The sequence below is a fragment of the Macaca fascicularis genome, chromosome 14 (assembly GCF_037993035.2).
Source record: "Macaca fascicularis isolate 582-1 chromosome 14, T2T-MFA8v1.1".
Classification (NCBI taxonomy): Eukaryota; Metazoa; Chordata; class Mammalia; order Primates; family Cercopithecidae; genus Macaca; species Macaca fascicularis.
Genome location: NC_088388.1, coordinates 47,750,913 through 47,773,349, shown reverse-complemented (window position 1 = coordinate 47,773,349; position 22,437 = coordinate 47,750,913). Strand labels below are relative to the sequence as shown.

At 42.6% G+C, this 22,437-nt stretch overlaps 1 protein-coding gene across 20 annotated transcripts in view; it reads right to left on the bottom strand.

Moving 5' to 3' along the window:
* Nucleotides 1–15,449, bottom strand: part of SERGEF (secretion regulating guanine nucleotide exchange factor) — a 235,876-nt gene extending 220,427 nt beyond the window's left edge. For 8 of the 20 annotated variants that reach the window (XR_012423369.1, XM_005578479.3, XM_074014115.1 and 5 more), the window contains exons 1-5: nucleotides 15,353–15,449; nucleotides 10,342–10,477; nucleotides 8,998–9,153; nucleotides 6,871–6,965; nucleotides 2,785–2,845 (exon numbers count right to left, since the gene is read on the bottom strand). Coding sequence is in view for 16 of the 20 variants with exons in the window: in XM_005578479.3 (XP_005578536.3) it covers nucleotides 2,785–2,845; nucleotides 6,871–6,965; nucleotides 8,998–9,153; nucleotides 10,342–10,477; nucleotides 15,353–15,412 (508 nt within the window). In the remaining 4 variants the exon portion in view is untranslated. The other 12 variants (XM_005578476.3, XM_074014112.1, XM_045371575.3 and 9 more) reach the window with 11 other exon arrangements.
* Between the last annotated feature and the right edge of the window lie 6,988 nt (nucleotides 15,450–22,437).

The window sequence follows — 22,437 nt, the reverse complement described above, 5'->3', positions numbered from 1 at the left end:
TGTCCATTGACAGATCAATGGTAAACAAAATGTGATATATCCATACAATGGAATATTATCCACTTTAAAAAGGACCTAAATGCTGATATATCCTACTCCATGGATGAACCCTGAGGACATCATGCTAAGTGAAATACGCCAGTCACAAAAAAGACAAATACTGTATGATTCCACTTAGATGAGGGACTTACAGTAGTCAGAACTACAGAGACAGAAAGTAGAATAGTGATTGCCACAGGCCATTGGAATGGGGAGTGGGGAGTTATTGTTTAATGGGTATAGAGTTTCAATTTTGCAAGATGAAAAGAATTCTGGAAATGGATGGTGGTGATGATTGCATAATGATATGAATGTACTTAATATACTTAAAAATGATTAAGATAATAAACTATATACTATGTATATTTTACCATTATAAAAAATTAAGAAAAAAACAATTTTTTAAAAAAAGAAAGACTTGTGATACATATCAACTAATTACAATATGTAGACCTCATTCAGGCTGGGCACAGAGGCTCACACTGTAATCCCAACACTTTGGGAGGAGAAGGCAGGAAGATTGTCAGAGGCTGGGAGTTCAAGACGAGCCTGGGCAACATACCAAGACCCATCTCTACAAGAATAAAAATGTAAAAATTAGCGGAGTGTGGTGACACACATCTGTAGTCCCAGCTACTTGGAAGGCTGAACCAAGAGGACTGCTTGAGTCCAGAAATTTGAGGTCGCAGTGAACCATGAACACACCACTGCACCCCAGCCTGGACAAGACAGGGGGACCCCATCTTAAAAATACATACATATATATATATATATATATATGCATGTGTGCATGTGTGTGTAAATATATTTGTGTGTGTGTGTGTATATATATAGGCATGGGAAGAACTGTATCCCCCTAAAATTCAGATGTTGAAACCCTAATGCCCAGTATAACTAGATTTGCAGATAGGAGCTATGGAATGCAATAAAAGTTTCAGGGGGTCACATGTGTAGGGCCTTAATCTAATAGGACTGGTGTCCTTACAAGAAGAGGAAGAGACATCAGAGATCTCTCGCTCTCCACAGGCACACCAAAAAATGCCGTGCAAGAACCAAGTAAGAAAGTGGTCACCTACAGGCCAGGAAAAAAAAAAAAAATCACAAGAAACCAATCCTAACAACACAATAATCTTAAGACTTTTAGCCTCCAGAATGATGAGAAAATAAATGTCTGTTCTTTAAACCTCCCAGTTTGTGGTATTTCGTTATGGCAGCCCTAGCAGATTAGTACTGTGGTACACCCATACCAACAAATACTACTCAGCAATGAAAAGGAATGAATTATTGATATACACAACTTGGATGAATGTCTAGGGAATTATGTTGAGTGAAAAAAGCCAACCTCAAAAGGTTATATACTGTATGATACCATTCATATAACATTTTCAAAATGACAATATCATAGAGGTGGAGAACAGAAGAGTGCTTAGCCTAGGGCTAAGAAGTGGTTATAGGCACGTAGAAATGGGTATGGCTATAAAAGGGCAACAGGAAGGATCCCTGTGGTAATGGAACTGTTCTATGTCTTGATTGTATCAATGTTAATATCCTCATTATGTTATTGTACTATAGTTTTGCAAGATACCATTAGGGGAAACTGGGAAAACAATACACGAGGTCTGTTTTATTTTTGCAGCTGCAGGAGCATCTGCAATTATCTCAAAATAAAAAGTTGAATTTTTTTTGAAGTATAATCAATGCTAAGCTCAGGACTATCAGCACAGTCCTGCATTGAGCTCTTCCTCACCTCCTCTCTCCTTCCTCCACTCCACAACTGGACTCACGAAGCACTTGAGCCTCAGCTGCCACAGCCAATTAGTGCTGTCCTTCAGTTCAAAAGGAGTAAGAGCAGAAAAAATGAAAAGGGGAGAGATAAAAGGGTCACCGTTCTCCCACATGCCACCTCCCTGTCCCCCTCACATACAGACTGTCAGTCCCATCACCCACTCACAGTACAGGAGACAAGCTCACTTAAAGCTTTTAAATTAATAAACATTAGAATCCATTAGGAAGGCAGTGCAATTGCCTGCAAAGAATATGGGCCTTAGGATGCAAACCATCCCAGCCTCTGATCCCAGCTCTACCTTACTCCCCGTGAAAGCTTACACAGGCACTTTAACTCTGTGCCTCAGTTTCTTCACGTGTAAAATGCAACTCGCATCACTTCCTGGTTGTGAGGATTAAAGTAATCAAATCAATAGCACCTAGCACCATACCTAGAACGTAAAGAGCTAGAAAACTTCATTTCCTTCCTCCCTACCTGCTAATGTCTTTCCCACATGACTTCTGCCTTATGTTCTCTCCTTTTCATCAGAAACACAATGCAGCAGGACCCTTTGAAATATTCCCTAAAGGGTTTGTCCCCTAAAGTTCAGTTTCCTCTTATTACAGACCTATTTTTTTAAAAGGGGGGCAGGCTAGGCACAGTGGCTCACACTTGTAATCCCAGTACTTTGGAAGGCCAAGGTGGGAGGACTGCTTGAGGCCAGAAATTCAAGACCAGCCTGGGCAACATAGCAAGACCCTGTCTCTACAAAAAGATCTTAAAAATTAGCAGGGCATGGTGGTATGCACCTATAGTTCTAGCTACTCAGGAGGCTGAGGGAGTCAGACAGCTTGGGCTCAGGAGTTCAATGCTACAGCGAGCTATGGTCGAGCCACTGCACTCCAGCCTGGGCAACAGGTGAGACCCCGTCTCTAAAAAATATTAAAAATAACAATAAAAAATAAAGATAAAATGATCACCTGTAGCAGCTAATGCATGCCTCAGTCCAGCAGCAATACAAACAACCTTCTCTTTATGGAGCTGTCAAAATAAAGAAAAGGATTTAGATCTCAGAACCATCCACCTACAAAATTGTATATAATTTATACCCAAATACAACGCAGTACGCTCCTCACTATGGGTCTGACTGGTTTAAAGCAACCACTCCCCCAACATTTCCACCCATAAATACCTCTATATTTATCCCAAAAAAAAAAAATATATCTTTTAAAATGCCATATCACAACACCATATGACAACAACTCTCAGGGCTGAAAGGCACTTACAAGGTCATCTAGTCCAAGAGTTAGTAAATGTTTTCTGTAAAGAGACAGTTGGTAAATGTTTTACAGGCCATAGTTTCTGTCACACTACTCAGCTCTGCCATTGTAACATAAAAGCAGCTCTAGACGATACATAAACGAATGAGCATGACTGTGTGCCAGTAAGACTTTATTTACCAAGGGTTCAAAGTTTCCCAACCTGATCTAGTCCAATCCCCATCCAACAACACCCCACCAAGTGGTCATCCAACTCCTGCCAAACACCTACCCCCAGTGACATAGGGATCGCCATTTCCCCAGATGCCTGTTCCCTCTTTGCACAGTTCCATTTATCTCTTTAGGTGGAACCAAATCTAGCTGCCTGCAACTCCTGACAATGCTTTCCAAATATTTGAAGACAGTTGTCATGTCCTCCCTAAGACATCTTGTAGTGGTTTTAAAAATAGGTCCTCAAATTCTTTGCTACTCCTCCCTTCAAGATGTGGAGCTTAATATCCCTCCCCTTGTGTGGGCTGGACTTAGTGACATGCTTTTAATAAAGAGAATAAAGAAGCAATGAGTGACTCAGAGTCTAGGCAAAAAAAGGCACTAAGGCTTCTTGCTTAGCATCTCTCTGTCTCTCATCACTCCTGGCGTAAACCAGATGCTATGTCTGAAAAGTCCAATAGAAAGGTTCACATGGCAAGGAACATGCAACCATTAGGGCTTTATCACATTTGTTTATTTACAGGTTCACGGAGATCGCAAGCAGACCCAGCTAACATCTCAACTGCAACTTCATGAGAGACCAGCTAAGCTGTTCCTAAATTCCTGACTCTCTGAAACTGTGACATAATAAATGTTTGCTGTTTTAAGCTGCTAAGGTTTGGAGTAATTTGTTACACGGCAATAGATAACTAATGAAGATCTTTTCTTTAAGCAAATATTCCCCATTCATCAGCCATCACTGGGTTTCAAATTCCCTTCCCCTCCTGGTCTTCACTTCTCTAAATATGCTCTAGTTGTTCAATTTTTCTCTTTTAAAGGAACTCTATAGCATCATTCTAACCCCATTAACGTTTATCACATTTGTTTATTTACAGGTCCACAGTGTCTTTCTAAACTTTAGGACTCTCAAGGGCAGGACCTGAGTCTTATATACCTTTATGCCCAGGGCCTAAGCACTAAATCCACAACAAAACATGACATCGCAGATGCAGGCTGAATGGCAGAAAGGACTGGGCTCTGGCCTTCCTTCTCCTGAAAACTATACTTCTGTCAATGGAGTCCACAATCACATTAGCTTTCAGGAAGATCAAATCTTAGTGTTAATACAATTCGAACATATCATCCTTTATATTTTTCTTTTGTTTTTCCCCAAAAAACTAACTGAAGGGTTTTACATGTGACTTCAGTCTCTTTAACACCACTCACCTCCCTCTTACTCTCCATCCCAACTGCTGCTGCTTTAGTTTGAGCCACAATCATCTCATTTGGATTGTTAGCAAGAGTTTCCTAAGTAATCTTCCTTCAGTCCATCTTCTACTACCCTATCTGACCTCCCTACCGTGCTGTTCTTACCATGTGTCACATACAACCACCCTGATTGCCCCATTCCCACCTACTCTACCCTGGAACTCCCACCTCTTCCTTATATTCCAACCATACTACACTACTTACAATATCTCAAACTCTCCTGTTTTATTCTGCTCCACCTTTGCTTACATGCTTCCTTCTGCCTAGAATGTTCTTCTTTTGTACCCATTCTGAGCATCCTCCTATCCCAAGACAGGTAAACTTCTATTCAACTTTTGAGACTTAGCTTAAGCCTCTTCTCACCCCACCTTCCCCTAGATGCTCAATACTCCCTCCTTTGGGGATATACATGCATCTGTCATAGTTCTGACATGGTATTACATTTAAGTATTTATGTGCCTATCATGTCCTACCAAACTATAGCTCTCAATTGTTAGGACAGGTCTTATTCAACTTTGCTCCTACTGCCTAAACATAGTACCTACACATAATGGTTGTCATTAAATAAATGCATGAATTTCCATTAAATTTCACTTTGGCACATTGCTCTTATTGTTGCATAGAATATCACCTGTCAAAATGTTTTTACTTTCTGATTCTGTCATTCAACATATTTTAACCATTATTCCTCTATTCCTTAATTATATAAAGTATAATTAAGCTAAATTACTTATAACTTATACATAGGTGCTTACCAGGCCATCTATTTGCAATTGGGAGCTATAATACTTCCTTCAGGGGCTACAGAGCCTAGACTTGTGTGCATACCATGGGAACGATGACCCCAAATAACAGTCTACAGACCAGCAACTGAGTTCAGCAAGCTGGCAGGGGCAGACCCAAGCCTTCTCCAGGGAAAAAAACATCTCCACTATTAATCAGAGTTTAGGAAAATTAGATCGGGGCAGGGCAGCTTAGGTGGTAAAACTCATTTTTGATTCACGCATATTTCTTTAAAAATTCTATATTCCTATTATGATTACAATATAAACTTCACAAAAAGGGGTAATTTTAAGTATGATGCACTGAATTAAAGAACTCTGAACTAGGGCCAACAGTCCTGTTTAACACTTGTTTTGTCCAATATGGTAGCCACTACCTACACATAGCTCTTGAAAACTTGAAATGTGATTACACTAAACTGAGACAAATTGTAAGTAAAAAATGCATACCAGAGTTCAAAGACTTAGTACAAAATCAGTATAAAATATCTCGTTAATACTTTTTGTACTGAATTAGCGGGGCATGGTGTCAGGCGCCTGTAATCCCAGCTACTCGGGAGGCCGAGGCAGGGAACTGCTTGAACGCGGGAGGCGGAGGCTGCAGTGAGCTGAGATTGCACCACTGCACTCCAGCCTGGGCGACAGAGCAAGACTCCGCCTCAAAAATAAAAATAAAAACAAAAAATAACTTTATACTGATGACATGCTGAAATAATAGTGTAGATATAGTGTATTAATTTAAAAGTTATTAAAATTAATTTCACCTACATGCTACAACATGGACAAAACTTGAAAGCATCAAGTGAAGTAAAAGGAGCCAGGTCACATATTTTATTATTTCATTTATATGAAATGCCCAGAACAGGCAAATCCATAGAGACAAAAAGTAGATTAGTACTCACCAGGGGCTGAGGGGAGGGGAGAATAGGAATTGACTGCTCTTAAGTATATAGTTTCTTTTGGTGGTAATGAAAATGTTCTAAAATAAGATAATGATATTGGTTGTTCATTTCTGTGTATATACATTTTAAAGGGGTTAATTTTATGGTACCTGAATTATAGTTCACTAATGCTTTTATTTTAAAAATTAATTTCACCTGTTTCTTTTTTAAAAGGAGCTACTAGAAAATTTTAAATTATATACAGCTCAAGTTATATTTCTACTGGCTGGCACTGGCCTATACCATTTGCCCAGCTTAGTGTCTTTTGACAAATCACTTCTATTTGGACCTATTTCTAACATAATTTCCATTATTACTAATTTTAGAACTGTAAAATGTCATTAATACCCTTATGAGATGTATTACTTTTATTGTTTTATTTCACAAAACTTCATATAAAGTGTATAAAAACTAACAGAGGTTTTCATTTACAACATCTACCTCCCAACTTAACTTTTCCCAGAAGGACCTATTTTTCAACTCAAATTCTCCTACCCCATGGGTTTTCAGGGATCCTGACAGCCTTTTATTCTGGGGAGAGATAGGTTAATACCTCGGAAACACTTCAACAGGTCATGGGCAAGCTAAATATTAACTGTCCTCACCTCAATGGCCTGGGGAACCACACATCTTCGAGGTCCATGAGGAACTCCTAACTGGCCAAAGGAGTTGGATCCACATGATAGAACTTGACCATTTTCTGCAAAATACAAATACTTAAATTGCAAATCTATGAAGTAAGATGTCTGTGACCAATGGTTAAATGGTGCAGGGTGAGAGATGCAAAGGGGATGAGGGGAAATGCTTCAGTGCATTCAGACCACATTCCCTGCTTTTATTCCTCTGGGAATGAAAACACTGGGCACCAGGTTAAGCATTCTACACCGACTGTCTATTCTATTATCTCATTAATAACAGATTATCTGTGTAGAACACTTAACTCAGTGCCCAGTATCGGGATGGGAGGATAGTAATTTCTCACTTTTCATGCTTCCATGTGACAAAGTTTCCATTAGTAAAATACTCCAGCTTTTCTCCGTGCCCTTCCCCATCCTCACTGCTTTCTAGGAGACAGCGGTCATGTAACCAACTGGTGAGTTTAGGAGACGGGACAGGACATGTGTGGCTTGGCACCTCCCTGTCAGTCATTCTAGGCTGACCCATAGGAAGCATTTCCCTGTGGGGAAAGCCTAGAGATTTGGGGGTAAGTTTGGACCAGAAGAATATTAGGACCACTGGCCTCATCATTAATCCTGTCCTCCAATTTAGCCTTTACCAGTGAAAAGCCAATAGTTTTTAATCTCCATTACTGACTTCTCTGTGCCTTTCTCACAACTGGCTCCAAATGTGAGCAGGAAAGAGCATTATCTACTAACTCCTTACAATCCAAAACACAGGCTCACAATAAACACTTCATAAATGATAGTTATTATTTAGATTCTAATAATTACCATCAAATTCAACACATATTACAGAACCCCTCCACAGAGGAGGATGGTGACACTTGAGCAGGGTTTTAAAGCTGGGATTTGAGTCCATCAGACAGACAGAAGAGCATGTACTGCTTGGTACGACTAGAAAGAAAAGTATGAGGAGCGTGGAGAATAAGAGACAAGGCACAAAGACAGCTAGGGAACAGTTACAGAAGGCCAACGCTAAAAAGCTAGGGATCTGAGCTATGTCTGGGAGAATCCACAAGGGTTTTGACAGAAGAGTGACGAAAGATGCCCTTGCCAGAGGACTGTGGCAAAGAGGGAGCCTGGTCAGAAACCATAGATGGTCCTTTAAATCCAGAATGGCCAGCTAGACAGAGCAAAGCTGAACAGAGAGGTCAAAACTGCTTCAAGGGAACAGACATCAGCTGACAAAGTAACTACTTCTGGCTGTTCCCAAGTGCATTATTCTAATAACCCTCTGGCCATATCCTATCCTGCTACCTGGCTTCACAAAGACCAAACAGATCTGCCCAACACCAATTATTAAAAAAAAAAAAAATTCCACAGTGGGAAAAAGCTGCTATCACTGTTTTGACAACCACTATTGCCTCATAGTCTCCTACCACACTCCCCACAAATAACCCTTCGCTGCCACTGCTGGCCACTGGCCAGCTACCCCAGGCACGCAGCTATCATGAACTTTTGGGACAGGAAGTGGCCACCAAAGGTGATCTAGTCTATTCCCTACTCTCTGACAAAATTTTTCCACCCCAATCCCAGTCTCCTTTACCATTAAACTCTCCTTAGAAAAGGTAGTCCACAACTTTCCTTGACAACCAGAGGGAAAATTTGTGTGTGCTTTTTATTTATTTTTATTTATTTTGAGATGGAGTATTGCTCTGTCGCTCAGGCTGGGGTGCAATGGTGCATCTCAGCTTACTGCAACCTCCACCTCCCAGGTTCAAGTGATTCGCCTGCCTCAGCCTCCCAAACAGCTGGGACTACAGAGTAGCTGGGACTATAGGCATGGGGTACCACACCTGGCTAATTTTTGTATTTTTAGTAGAGACGGGGTTTTACCATGTTGGCCAGGGTGGTCTCGAACTCCTGACCTCAAGTGACACACCCGCCTTGGCCTCCCAAAGTGCTGGAATTACAATTGTGAGCCACCGCACCGGGCCTTGTGTGTGCTTTTTAAACACAAAGAGGCTTTCATTTAATCGGCGGTCACCACCATCATACTGTTCTCACCCAAAGCCTTTGTGGTGATACAAATTTACATAGGAGTGAACTCACCTGTGAGTATAATGGTAAAATCCCAGCCACAGGCCACCTGTTGGATGGGACAGCCAAAGAGGGATTTGCAGGGGGTAAAATATGGGATATCCTCTGTGTGACCAAGCCCCAGTTGCCCATCTTTGTTCAGACCACAAACAAAGAGGTCTCCTATGTCTGCAAAAGATAAAGGCACCAGTGATAGTGCGCACAGGGAAAAACACAACTGCAAAATGAACAAAAAGATTTCACTAATTATTTGGAGTATCAGACCAACAACTTTTTTTCCCATCCAAGTTAATAAGTTGTGTATGTTCATGTATTCTGGAGCCAAATAACACAAGGCCAAGGGCCTCAAACTAATACCTATATAGAAACTTCAAGTCTTGGAACAGTGGTCAATCACCAAACTGAGCATCTACTGGAACAAAAAGCCAACATTTATTCAACATTTAGAATGTGCCAGGTACTGTTTTAACAGCTTTGTGTGCAGGGTGAATTCATCCTTTAGGCACAGTGTCTAGGGCCCATAACACTTTCAGAGGCCCACAGAGTGGCTTAATTTTTAGTTATTTTGAAACGAGAAAAAGATAATACAGTAACAATGCATATATAACACTAAATTTGGAGTGGATTATACTAATATCCATCTTTATACCAACACAGTTGTAAAATATAATTTTATCTCTTTACAAAGAAAGGGGTCCATAAAGGGAAAAGCACCCAGGACCCATGACAGTCAGAATGGAGCTCTGCTAACTCACTGGTTCTCTTCACCCACTATTATTATCCTCATGTAACAGATTCAGAAACTGTGGCTATTTGCCCGAGGCCACATAGATAATAAGTCACAGAACCAGGATCTGAACCCAGAGATTTGATTCCAGAGCTCATGTTCTTAACCAGATGCAATATGCCCCCTTTTACAACATTGTAGCACTTGTATTACTTGTTAAGTGCTATCCTAGATACAGTAAGGGAAGATTAAGGGAAATGCACAGTTTTTGCTCTCAAGGAATATCCAATCTAATTACAAACACTTCTAACTCCTATGGTGTAAAATATACATTGTAACTCTGCCACTTATTTGCCTTGTGATGTTAAGCAATCAGTGCTCCTTTCTGAGTTTCATTTGTATAATGGAGGGGGTGGGGGAAAGAGTTGGCCTAGAAGATCTCTGAAGTCCTTCCAGTCCTGAAAATCTAGGATCCTCTGATGGCAATTTGGCTCTTTCACAAAAATGTTTCACAAAAATACATTATTTTCCTCTGCAAAATACAAAAGGCTGAAAAATGGCAATATCATATCCAGGGGAAAATGTCTAACTAAGAAAATGAGTGACTATCTACTTTTGAAGGAAGTTACCTGTGACAACTGCAGAGTGGCCTCCTCCTCCTGTGATCCTCCTGACACTCCTAGGTTTACAGAAGTCATTCAGTTGCTGAGGCAACAGCACATCTTCCTTATGGCCAAGGCCAAGTTGCCCATAGCTATTTGCACCCTACGGATGAATAAGCCAAAGATGAAAAAGTTTGGGAACCGCGACTGTCAATGTCTATTTACCTGTCTCTATCTTTCTCACCCTGACGTATCTCTCAGAGGCTATAACAAATGAGATTTCTTAAGCTCATTCTTAAAAAAAAAAAAAAAAAAAATTAGCTCCTTCATGGCAAATACTCGCAGCACTGTTTATTCAAATATATAATAACAAGCACCAGAAAACAACATGTAACACCATCTCCTGACCCCTGATCTGTAATACCATTAGTAAGAGACTCACGACCATAATAGTGGAGGAAATTCACATCCACGAAAGTTCCTAGGTAGGTACCCTGGCAGGCTTAATTTACTGGGGCAAAGGACAAATGACCTGCCTCTTGGCCTCCTGCAGCAGCTGAAGAACCCACACTTTTTTCTACCTCAGGCCCCAGAAGGCAAAGCAGCAATGCCAGCCATGGTTGTGGGGGCATGAGTTCTATGAGGTCCTTGGCCTAGCCCAACCCTCTAGAGGTAATGGGGTAAAGTAGCCTTTCCTCTTAGAGTGGCCATGAAAAGAGAGGCCATATCCTAAATCAAGGTTCTTCTGACTGAGAACAAGACAGCCTCTTGACGAGGAGGGCCTTGTCTTCTCTAGAGAGAGTTCTGAGCCTCGAGTCCTTGGCAGGAGTATCTCATATCTCTCCTTACTCCCTCCCCCTACACCCACATCCCATGCCACCTCACTGCTTTCCCTAGCTGAACTTCAGCCCCTAAAAGAGAACGCTATCCAGCACATTTCAGATACATTATAAATATGGACACAGAATCCAAACAAAGTTCCAGTAGAAGCTGCTCACAGACCCCTACAGGGGCCAGCATGAAGAAAAATGAAGGTCATTCCTTTGTTATCTGTGTCTCTGGAGCTGTGGGCAAAACTGTCTCCCCTTGTCCTTGAGTAATCATGGGGACAGCTCAGGACAGACAGAGTTTCAGACTTAGAAACACTCTCACCCCATCTCCTTTCTTCCCTCCTTAAATCCCTTCCCCAAAATCTGAAAAGAAAAATAGTAATAATTCGCTCACTGAAGGACTTTGGAGCATTTGGGAATGTAAATCTTACCCTTCCTTTGTCAAGTGGGAAACTGACCAAAGAGGAAATGACCTGTTAGGATCATTCTTACTGGCTGTTATATGCAACCCATATTTAGATGGAGGCCCCATCCTCAGAACACCACGATTTCCATATGAGAAGAGTCCTAAGCACCCACAACTCAGCCAGTGATATTCCTCATCTTTCCCTTCTTATGCTCCAGCCCCCATGTATTGCCTTTGGGAGACAGCACAGGGGTTCCTTCTGATAAAAGCTAACTACCTAGGGAAGTTAAGAAAAGAAAAAAATGAGGGAGAAACAGCATCAAAATGGGAGGGCAATATCCTGGAATTAGTTCTTGTTCCTCCTCCCCACACCCATAATGGGAAAACTGACAACGACTCTGGAATCAAAGTTGGCTAAGGATTTTGTGCCTTAAAGCAAGGCACGTCATTATTTCATTTGTACAGTGAAAGAGGTTGGCAATGATCTCTAAGGGCCTTTTCAAGTTCAGTGCTATGTGGCTCCAAGATTCACATGGTGAGATTCCAGTAAGGGGACAGATTTCCCCTTGACAGGCAATATGTCTATTATTATTATTATTATTATTATTATTATACAAAAAAGGTCCATAATCCCTAATCTGAAATGCTTACAGTCAGATGTATTTCAGATTCAGAATTTTACAGCTTTTAGAAAAGTAATACAGTATACATGTCATATATGCTGATGCAAGGTCCAGGGACAGCAGCCTATAAGCAAAACAATAATCTTTCTGCATTAAAAAGTACAAATATTCATAAGAAGTGGCCAAATACTATAAATGGCCTTATGTCCAGTAAGTTTTGGATTTTCAGAGCTTTTTGTATTCAGAATTGAAGATAAGAGATTGTGGACCTGCAGAGAGAATCTTACTAAGATTTCAGAAATCTTTATAATTTATTGAAGTATCTACTCCTAGCTGATTCTTCCTGGAGATGAGAAGTAAAATATTTTAAATATATTTGTTTTTGAAGACACCTGAATGAGGAAAGGTGATGTAAAATAATTACAACAAATACATACAGACATACTTACATACATACATACATACATATATAATCCTTCCCCTTGTAGTCTATTTCACAGCCATCCTGGGCTGTAAGAACTCAAAGATGGAAGAGTAAGCCATAGCAGGGGCATAAGTCCCAGAAGCCCACATGGGGCAATTATTAGCTACCAATTACTGAGTGCTTCTCTCCATACTGCGCATTCACCTTTAATCCTCACAACTAAGAAGGATATTATTACTCCCATTTCACAGAGGAAGAAACTAAGGCTCAGAGAGGTTAAGTAACTTTCCATAGTTACTTCTGGATAGGCAAAAAGTCTGAAGCCCTGTACCTTTTACTGTACCTTACTGTGTCGCTAAGAAAAAATAAAAAAAGAACATACAGTGAACCATCCCAGAGCTTACCTGGCAGGTGGTTAACTGTATGACCTTATCTAAAATAGCATCCCCATATCACTCATTTTCTGCTTTATTTTTCTTCATGCCACTTCTTGATGTTACATTATATATGTCTACTTATTTACTGTACACCTCCCCTGCTAGAAACTAAACTCCAGGAGGGCAGGAACTCTGCTTTGCTCACTGCTGTTTCCCCTGCATCTGAAACTGTGCTGGCCCGAAGAAGATGTACATGCATTTATATGGTGAATGAATGTAAGACCCTGTGAAAGACTGTCGCTCAGTAACAAGGGGAATATAGAGTATACACACACAGTATTTCTTGGTCAGCCCTGAGATCTCCGTGGCTGTCCCATTACCAGGGGTGCAAGGCTGCTGAACACCTGGGAGAAAAGTAATATGACACATGGGCACTCTGAGGTTCAAATTATGGTACCAATTTTTGTAATGCTGGGAGAGGCCCTAAATCCAGGATAAAGCAAGACGATGGGAAATTTAACACAACCTATTACAACTGTTGTTTGCCTTTCTTCCTTACAAACACTCCAGACATATCACACGTGTACATGCATGGATGCACACACACACACACACACACACCCCTAACAAGGTAACTGTAGACTGAACTTTATTCCCCCAAAATTCACATGTTGAAGCCCTAACCTTTAGTACCTTACTGTATTTGGAGAGAGGGCCTTTAAAGGGGCAATTAAGGTTAAATGAGGTCATAAGGGTGGGGCCCTAATCCAATATAACTGGTGTCCTTAAAAGAAGAGACACCAGGGATGCTAACACACATAGAAAAGGCCATGTGAGGACACAGTGAAAAAAGCCATGTGAGGACACAGTGAGAAGCAGACATCTGCAAGCCGGAGAGAGGCCTCGGGAGAAACCAAACCTACTCACACCTTGATCTTGGCCTTCTAGCCTCTGGAACTGTGAGAAAATAAATTTCTGTTGTTTAAGCCTCTATTGTGTGGTATTTTGTTATGGTAGCCCTAGCCGGCCAACACACCCCCACAGTTTCAGATTATGCAGCAGCAAAAACACACCACCAGTTCTCCAAACACAGCAGAAGGGTGTCAACAACCTATTAAACATATTTTACAGACATACTGTTTCAGTACAGACAAGGCCGAATATTAAAGGTTTGTTTCTGCCTGATGTTTCCTCTGTCCACACAGACGCCAGTCTCCTGCCTGGAAAAAGCCAGAGACAGCACATATTCAATCCCCCAGCTCCCGGGCCACCTCAAAGACGCCCAGCCAGCCAGACTACCGCAGGCCATGCTCTCCCTCCTGCCAAACTGTAGCACCACATTCAACAAGTGCCGCCTTGTACTGATCATTACTTCTTTAAAAAATGGTCAATTAATACTGATTTTTAACAGCAATGCAGGTTATACTTTTGCTCTCACCCAACACAAGAACTGGAAGTCTCTCACTCATGTGTATTTCACTCATGTGTATTTCCCCAACACCAGCACATGGGTAGGCACACGGATACTCGTTCACTCATTCGTCAACAAGTATTTACTGGGGACCTACGATGTGCCAGACACCAAGAGAGACACTGTGAACAAGACAGGCACAGCACCCACTCTCACCACACTTACTTTCTAGCCAGAGAGACTGACGTTAATAATAAATTATACACATCATTAAAATTGTGATACGTGCTATGAAGAAGCACAAGACGCGGCGACTGCTCATTCCTGTGCATGCTGGTCGGCCACCTGCCACGCTCCTGTGCACGAAACCTCCTGTCTCCCAAACACACATCAAGACGACCCCGTCTCTCCCAATGCTCCCGTCAAACCAACAGCAGCCCAACTCCCCCAAGACAGGCAAGAACAGGTCACAGCAGAGTATCAGCAAATAGGTAGGGTCTGTGCCTTGTGCGCGACCAAACACCGCAGGCCTCACATCCAAAGGATGCACTCGCCAGGCTGGGACACGGCCTCCCTCCTCCAGGCATCAGGAGGGTGGGGGGCACAGGTGGCCCCACGGGGCTCTGGGACCGGGCGATCCTCTCCACCGAGCCCTTCGCGCTATCTTCCAGGCGCTATGCGGGCTGGAGGGCTCTCGCGGAACCAGACGCTCTGCCCCGAGGCAGGTTCTTCCCGCAGCGCCACAGCCCCTCCGGCTCCGGCCCCGCCAGCCGGCAGGCCCCTAAGTCGACCGCAAAGACCCTTCCCTCCCCGCCCGCTCCTCCCCTGCTCCCAGCCCAGGATCCTCCAACCCAGAGCCCGGCTAGGACCTCGGCCACCCAGCCCCTGAACTGCCCAAGCCGCGGCCAGGAGCTCCCACGTCTCGGCGCCCCTCAGCTGGCCCTGGCTCGGGGGCGGAGTCACGTACCCAGGCGAAAAGCACGGCCGCCGCGGGGGCGGCCTCTGAGGCGCTGGGCTCGCGCTCCATGCGAGGTCGCTCTGCTGGCGCTTCCGGGAGGGACCGCACGAGGGCGGGGCCTGCCGGGGAGGGGTGGGCGCGGGAGCCCGGGCGCAGGGGCGGGACCTGGGTCGCGAATGGAGCAGGCGCCGGGAGGGATCTGTGGTGGGAAGGGGCCTGCGGGCCAGGAGAGGGGGTGCGGACGCGCCCTCGGGCCTTTGGGGACCAGTGGTGGGCGGGGCCGGATGACAAACCCGGAGCCGCCTCCCAGTCAGCCCGCCCTGGCGGCGCTCGCAGCGTCTCCGCCCGCAGCCTCCTGTCGCGCTGGGCCTCTCAGCCTCTCGCTCCTCCCCCTCGTACTCTTTATTTTTAGTCATAATTTCATGTTTCATACAGGTGCACTGCGCGCCACAGTTCACAAAGCTCCTTCGTGTTTTTGTCTCCTTGGAGGCCTACGACAGCCCAGAGGGGCTGACAGGGCAGGGATGGCATCACCATTTGCGGGAACAAGAAATGGAGCCTGACGGGTAGGGCAGGGTCCTGCCGGGCATCTCAGGAGCAATTGTCTTGAGCCTGCTTTGATGTGCGTTCGCAAACATCTGAGGGGGCGCCTTGGGAGGCGAGTGGAGTGGCACGTCGCCAGTGTCGCCCTCTGCACCTGGCATGGAGCGGGAACCCGCGCCTCACGACGCTGAATGGGGGAGGCTGGTTAGCGTGGACTCCTGCCGGGGCAGCCTCGGCACGGCCCTGAGCTCATTCTATTAATAATACTGGATAATCGTCACCCACCGAACATTTCCATATAAAATGGCTTTTCTCAGACAGCGTCGTGTTGCTGGTGGGAGTTAAGTTCAATTTATCTGAAGGAAAATATGGCACTGGTATCAGGAATACAGAACACATGGGGTCACATTAAAGATGATCATCCACATTCCGTAGCACTTGGCCCCTCTGCTGACAGGGGTCTCCAGCACTCACCGCCCTTCACACCTGGGCTTCTGGGAAGTGTCTTAGTGAGCTCTTACACTGCTCTTTCCTGTTCTTTCACTCCATCCACTCTTAGGAATTTCTGCCTGTAAGACCACTTGAGGGCAGCCCTCACCTTTCTCTCTCCAACGTGTGGCATCTGGAGAATGTCGATGACCATACCAAGAAAAACGCCAACTTTGGAGAGAAAAAACAGCTCTTCATTCTCTAGGGATCTGAATGTGAAGGAGCTATACCATGCTTGCTGACTCTCTTATGAGTGGGCTTTTTTGTGCTGACCATTTCTTGCTAGCATGTGTAACAAGATGTAAAAATGGGACTCTTCCCCACTCAGTTTTTATTGGGGGAACTCGCCCCCAATATTTCAATGTAGGTTATTTCTATTTTCCACAAGTGTCGGCCAGCTGAGAAATAAAGAGAAAGAGTACAAAGAGAGGAATTTTACAGCTGGGCCACTGGGGGTGACGTCACATATCAGTAGGACCATGATGCCCCCCAAGCTGCAAAACCAGCAAGTTTTTATTAAGGATTTCAAAAGGGGAGGAGGTGTGTGAACAGGGAGTAGGTCACAAAGATCACATGCTTCAAAGGGCAAAAAGGAGAACAAAGATCAAATGCTTCTGAGGAAACAGGATAAGGGCAAAATCAGAAACTCCCGATAAGGGTCCAACAAAGATCACAAGGCAAAGGGCAAAAGCAAAGATCACAAGGCAAAGAGCAAAAGCAGAATTACTGATAAGCGTCTATGTTCAGCAGTGCACGTATTGTCTTGATAAACCTCTTAAACAACAGAAAACAGGGTTTGAGAGCAAAGAACCAGTCAGACCTCAAATTTACCAGGATGGAGTTTTTCCCCACCCTAGTAAGCCTGAGGTTACTGCTGGAGACCAGGGTGTAGCTCAGTCCTTATCGCAACTGCGTAAGACAGACATTCCCAGAGTGGCCGTTTGTAGACCTCCCCCCAGGAATACGTTCCTTCCCCAGGGTATTAATTATTAACATTCCTTGCTAGGAAAAGAATTTAGCGATATCTTCCCTACTTGCATGTCCGTTTACACGCTCTCTGCAAGAAGAAAAATATGGCTCTATTTTGCCCGACCCCACAGGCAGTCAGACCTTATGGTTGTCTTCTCTTGTTCCCTGAAAATCGCTGTTACTCTGTTCTTTTTCAAGGTGCGCTGATTTCATATTGTTCAAACACACATGTTTTACAATCAATTTGTTCAGTTAACACAATTGTCTTAGTGGTCCTGGGTGACGTACATCCTCAGTTTACAAAGACAACAGGATTAAGAGATTAAGGTAAGACAGGTGTAAGAAATTATAAGAGTATTATTTGGGAACTGATAAATGTCCATGAAATCTTCACAATTTATGTTCCTCTGCCGCAGCTCCAGCCGGTCCCTCCGTTTGGGGTCCCTGACTTCCCGCAACAAGTTTTGGCTGAGCAACAAATGCTAGTTACTCCTATATCATAATATAAGGTGCAAGACCACCAAAGCAGGACTGCAAAGCAACTGTCTAGAAACCAGTGTATGACTTTCAGTCTACAAAAAAGGTTGAGAGACCAGAGAAAATTCTAGTAGGATATGTGACCACAATTATCAATGTGGTGTAGGTCTCACCCATCTCATGTCTAAGGAAAGTTAGTTTAGCTGGGTCCCTGAGAGAGCTTGGTATGCATCCCTCTATATTAGGAGCCAGACAGGCTTCTGTCCAATCTGTTCTGAGAAATACAAGGGCTTGTGGCTGGATATCCCCTCTAATAGCTGAGCGAAGACAAAGTGATGCTTTGGGGAGGTCTTTCACACCCAGAGTTTTTCAAAATAAAAACTGTCCATTTCTCATACATGAACAAACTGGCTGGGGGATGGTCTTAGACCTTGTCCAAGAGAATTTCTGGAAGGGTGAAGTGACACCCACAGGAGAGTCAATCACTAGATTCCTTAAGGGTGAGGGAAATGAATTTAACAGCCCACAGAGATACATTTACCCACGTCAAGAAATCCCAAGAAATAAGAAGGTAGGAAGGTCTTCCAAAACGCCCACAAGAAAATGTCAGCATGAAATACTTACCAAGTACAGAAAACACTGATGCCAACTCACAACAGTATCAGACCAAAAAGAACTTTTCTCCTCCTTACCTCTCCTCCCCTCTACATCTCCCCAACCCTGGAGGAGTCCCAGGCATCCACTAAGTAACAAGGGACAACCAAATGAAGAAACTAAGCACACCCACTCCTTTCTCAGTTCTAGAGGAGGGAAAAGGTTTCAACATTAAAGTTTGTTTTATTGAAGTTTTTCCACAGGACTAGCCTTTTTAAATATTGAAAGAGAGAGAGAGAGAGAGTATGTGTGTGTGAGAGAGAGAGAGAGAGAAATGGAAATTAGGAGCTAAGGACTTTTTATTACGTGTGAGCAAGCAGAAAACTCAGGCAGCAATCTGAGATTTCATCCAGCAAGGCAAGGAAGAACTACCTACAGAGCCAGTTTTAATAGAGAGAGGTCTGGAAGAATATAGTTGTTTTCTGACTCCACTCCTTGAATGTACAAGCATCAATATTTTAACTAACCTACAGTTATATTATTATGTCATATCCCTTAATATAACTGATTGGAAGTGTTGAGATGTTGCAACTATTTCAACTATGTACTCGCCACTGCCTAGTTCTTCCCATGAGCAGCCTGGATGAATTGCAGTTCTTGAATGGGACTAGATTTAAACCATTTAATGGCTTTACTTTCAGATGCCTTGTCTCCCCAAAAGAGGAAAATATAAAGTATTTGGGAACATACAGATTGCATCTCTGCACCATAAAGATTAGGAAATTTTTCCCATTGGATTATTTTATTTGATCATCCCAGTAATACTAGTATGATAAGTGCTGTTAGGATTATTATTTTATTTTATTTTGTTTTTTTGAGGCAGGGTCTCCCTCTGTTGCCCAGTGCAGGTGGCACGATAATGGCTTACTGCAGCCTCTACCTCCTGGGCTTAAGTGATCCTCCTGCCTCAGCCTCCCAAGTAGCTAGGGCTACAGGTGTGAGCCACCTTGCCTGGCCAGGATCATTGTTTTATAGATGAGAAAACTGAGGCTCAAAGAAGTTATTTACTTCAAGGTCAATTTTCTACTTTTGCTAAAGGAAGATTAGCTAGCTGCAAACCTTTTCTGTCACAAAAAAACAACTAGAAAATTTGACAGAAAATATTTTTAAAATCTATTTCAAGTCATTGGAGAGCTATCAAAGCAGCAAGAACTTGAAGGGCCAAGATCTGAAAGCTGAGAGATTATATTTGGCACTACTTTTCTCCTTGAAGCACTTGCTAATTACTAAGCAATGTCAAGGCTAAGAATCTTGACTGAAATCAACAACTAAGAAGCTGAACAGTACCTTTAGCAATCTCATAGGGTAGGGATGGGAGGAGGGAATGGTGGACATGAAGGAGGGGACAAAAGTAGGAGTCCAGAGCCCCCAAGGAGAAGCCCTGGTACACACCCATAGTTTTCTCTTGAGATCCCTAAAGGGCTACACCCTAAAAGTCAAGGTGAACTGGAAATAGAACAGCCCTCACAAAGACTGAAGCTCAACTTCTCTTTGGCTCAATCCCTAACTGGACTAAGACTTTACCAAGCCATTATATACTGCCTACTAGAAGCAAAAATTAATCGCCTCTTGTGGAAGATAAAATCATCCAGAAGCTAAGGGGGAATATCTGTTAAGAGAGTGACTGTATTAATAATTCTTTACATGTGGAAAATGAGGAGGTTTTTTTTTTTTGTTTTTTGCAAAGTCCTCTTGCAGCATAACTTCTCCAATAATCCAGTATAGTAGACTTAGTGCATTTTACAGATGAGGAGTGTAAACCAAAAATAAAATTCTAAGGCCCCCCAACCATCTGAATGGACTTTCTTCTAGGCCAGGGCACTCTAAAATGTAACCTGAAAGGCTGATTCAGGCCATGACTGGAAGTGGGGGTGACACACATGCCTCCTTATAGCTCTCCAGCATTAATATCAACACAGACCTTAAGTCTGATAAGAAAAATTGACAGTCTATTCTCTTGGAAGCCTGCCATCTGGAGGTTTCACCTGCATGATAAAACTGGTCTCCGCAACCTCATACAGCAACCCAGACATTCCTTTCTATTAATTGCCAATTAGAAAAATTTTAAATCTACCTATAATCTGGAAGCCTCCCACCTAACACTTTGAATTATCCCAGTTTTCTGGACTGAGCCAATGTACCTTATAAATATATTTGACTGAAGTCTCATGTCTCCCTAAAACGTATAAAACCAAGCGGCATGCTGACCACCTTGGGCACGTGTTCTCAGGGTCTCCTAAGGGCTGTGTCATGGCCCATGGTCACTCATATTTGGCTCAGAATAAATCTCTTCAAATACGTTAGTGTGTCTGACTCTTTTCGTCGACAGGAACATAACACTAAGACTTTACCAAGAACTCTGAAGAGTGGTTACCAGGCTCCAGATGTGTTTGGCTTCTATCTCACATGCATAGGCTTTTTAAGAAGTATAAGATATAATGGATTTCCTAAACTAATAAAATTGCTAATATAAGTTTAAATAAATTTTTAACATATGTTTGGGAAAAAGTAAATATTGGTTGAGAACATAAATTTTGTGTTCATTTATTATTGCACTGAATAACAAACTTGTAAATCATAAATGTATATTACATAGTAAAACAAAGATTAGACCAAAATAGACCATAGTACCTTAAACACTTCCTATGAATTAATATATGGACTCTATCATATATTCCTTTAGAGAATTCAGGATTTTTTTCTTTTTTGAATTTGGAAGCCAACTTAAAAACTAACAATAATTATGTACATTTTGGTGTGTCATTACTACTTGTATAACTCCAAATGGCAAAATATATAGGTAAAGAAATGTAGGCATTCTGAAGGTCAGCTTTTGAGCGTCCTTAAAAAGTCATGAGAATATTAACTATGTCTTTGAACAATGATTCACTGATTAAGAATTATTAACCAGCTGGGCATGGTGGCTCATGCTTGCGATCCCAGCACTTTGGGAGGACAAGGTGGGTGGATCTTCTGAGGTCAGAAGTTCAAGACCAGCCTGGCCAACATGGTGAAACCCCATCTCTATTAAAAAAACAAAAATTAGCCGGGCATGGTGAAGCAGGCCTGCAATCCCAGGTTGCAGTGAGCTGAAGTCATGCAACTGCACTCCAGCCTGGGCAGTAGAGTGAGACTCTGTCTCAAAAAAAAAAAAAAAAAAAAAAATATATATATATATATATATATATGAAGTTTTTAGTTCAATTCTGTTCTCACATTTGGGTAACTATTTACATATTCCTAGGTGCTTTGAAGACATATATTTAAAATGCATGAAAATTCTAAGACTCTCAGAACTCCTGAGTTACCAAATATTACAAATACCCAGAGGTGAGAAGAACTGAAATCCATCATTAAAAATTTCCATTGTTTGGCCGGGTGCGGTGGCTCACACTTGTAATCCCACCACTTTGGGAGGCCGAGGCAGGCAGATCACGAGGTCAGGAGATCGAGACCATCCTGGCTAACACGGTGAAACCTCGTCTCAACTAAAAATAAAAAAAAATTAGCCAGACATGGTGGCAGGTGCCTGTAGTTCCAGCTACTCAGAAGGCTGAGGCAGGAGAATGGCGTGAACCCGGGAGGCAGAGCTTGCAGTGAGCCGAGATTGCACCACTGCACTCTCCAGCCTGGGCAACTACATCTAAAAAAAAAAAAAAAAAAAAAAAAAAATTCCATGTTTCTAAAGTTGTGAATTATAAGGCTGTGCCTTTAACATTTATTCTCATGTGCTTTAGTCATAGAGTGATTTTAAATAAACATCTTCATTTCAAAATTTAGTAAGTATGATTCTTCACCATTATCAAAGTTGTATGAAAATAATCACATATAGTATGCATAATTTGTGTTATTTGCTATCTGTTTTTTAATTTCTTTTTTTCTACATGTTCTAAGATTTGCTATTATGATTTGCTTACAATAGATTTCCTTGGAACCAAACTATAAATCAGATGATCAATATT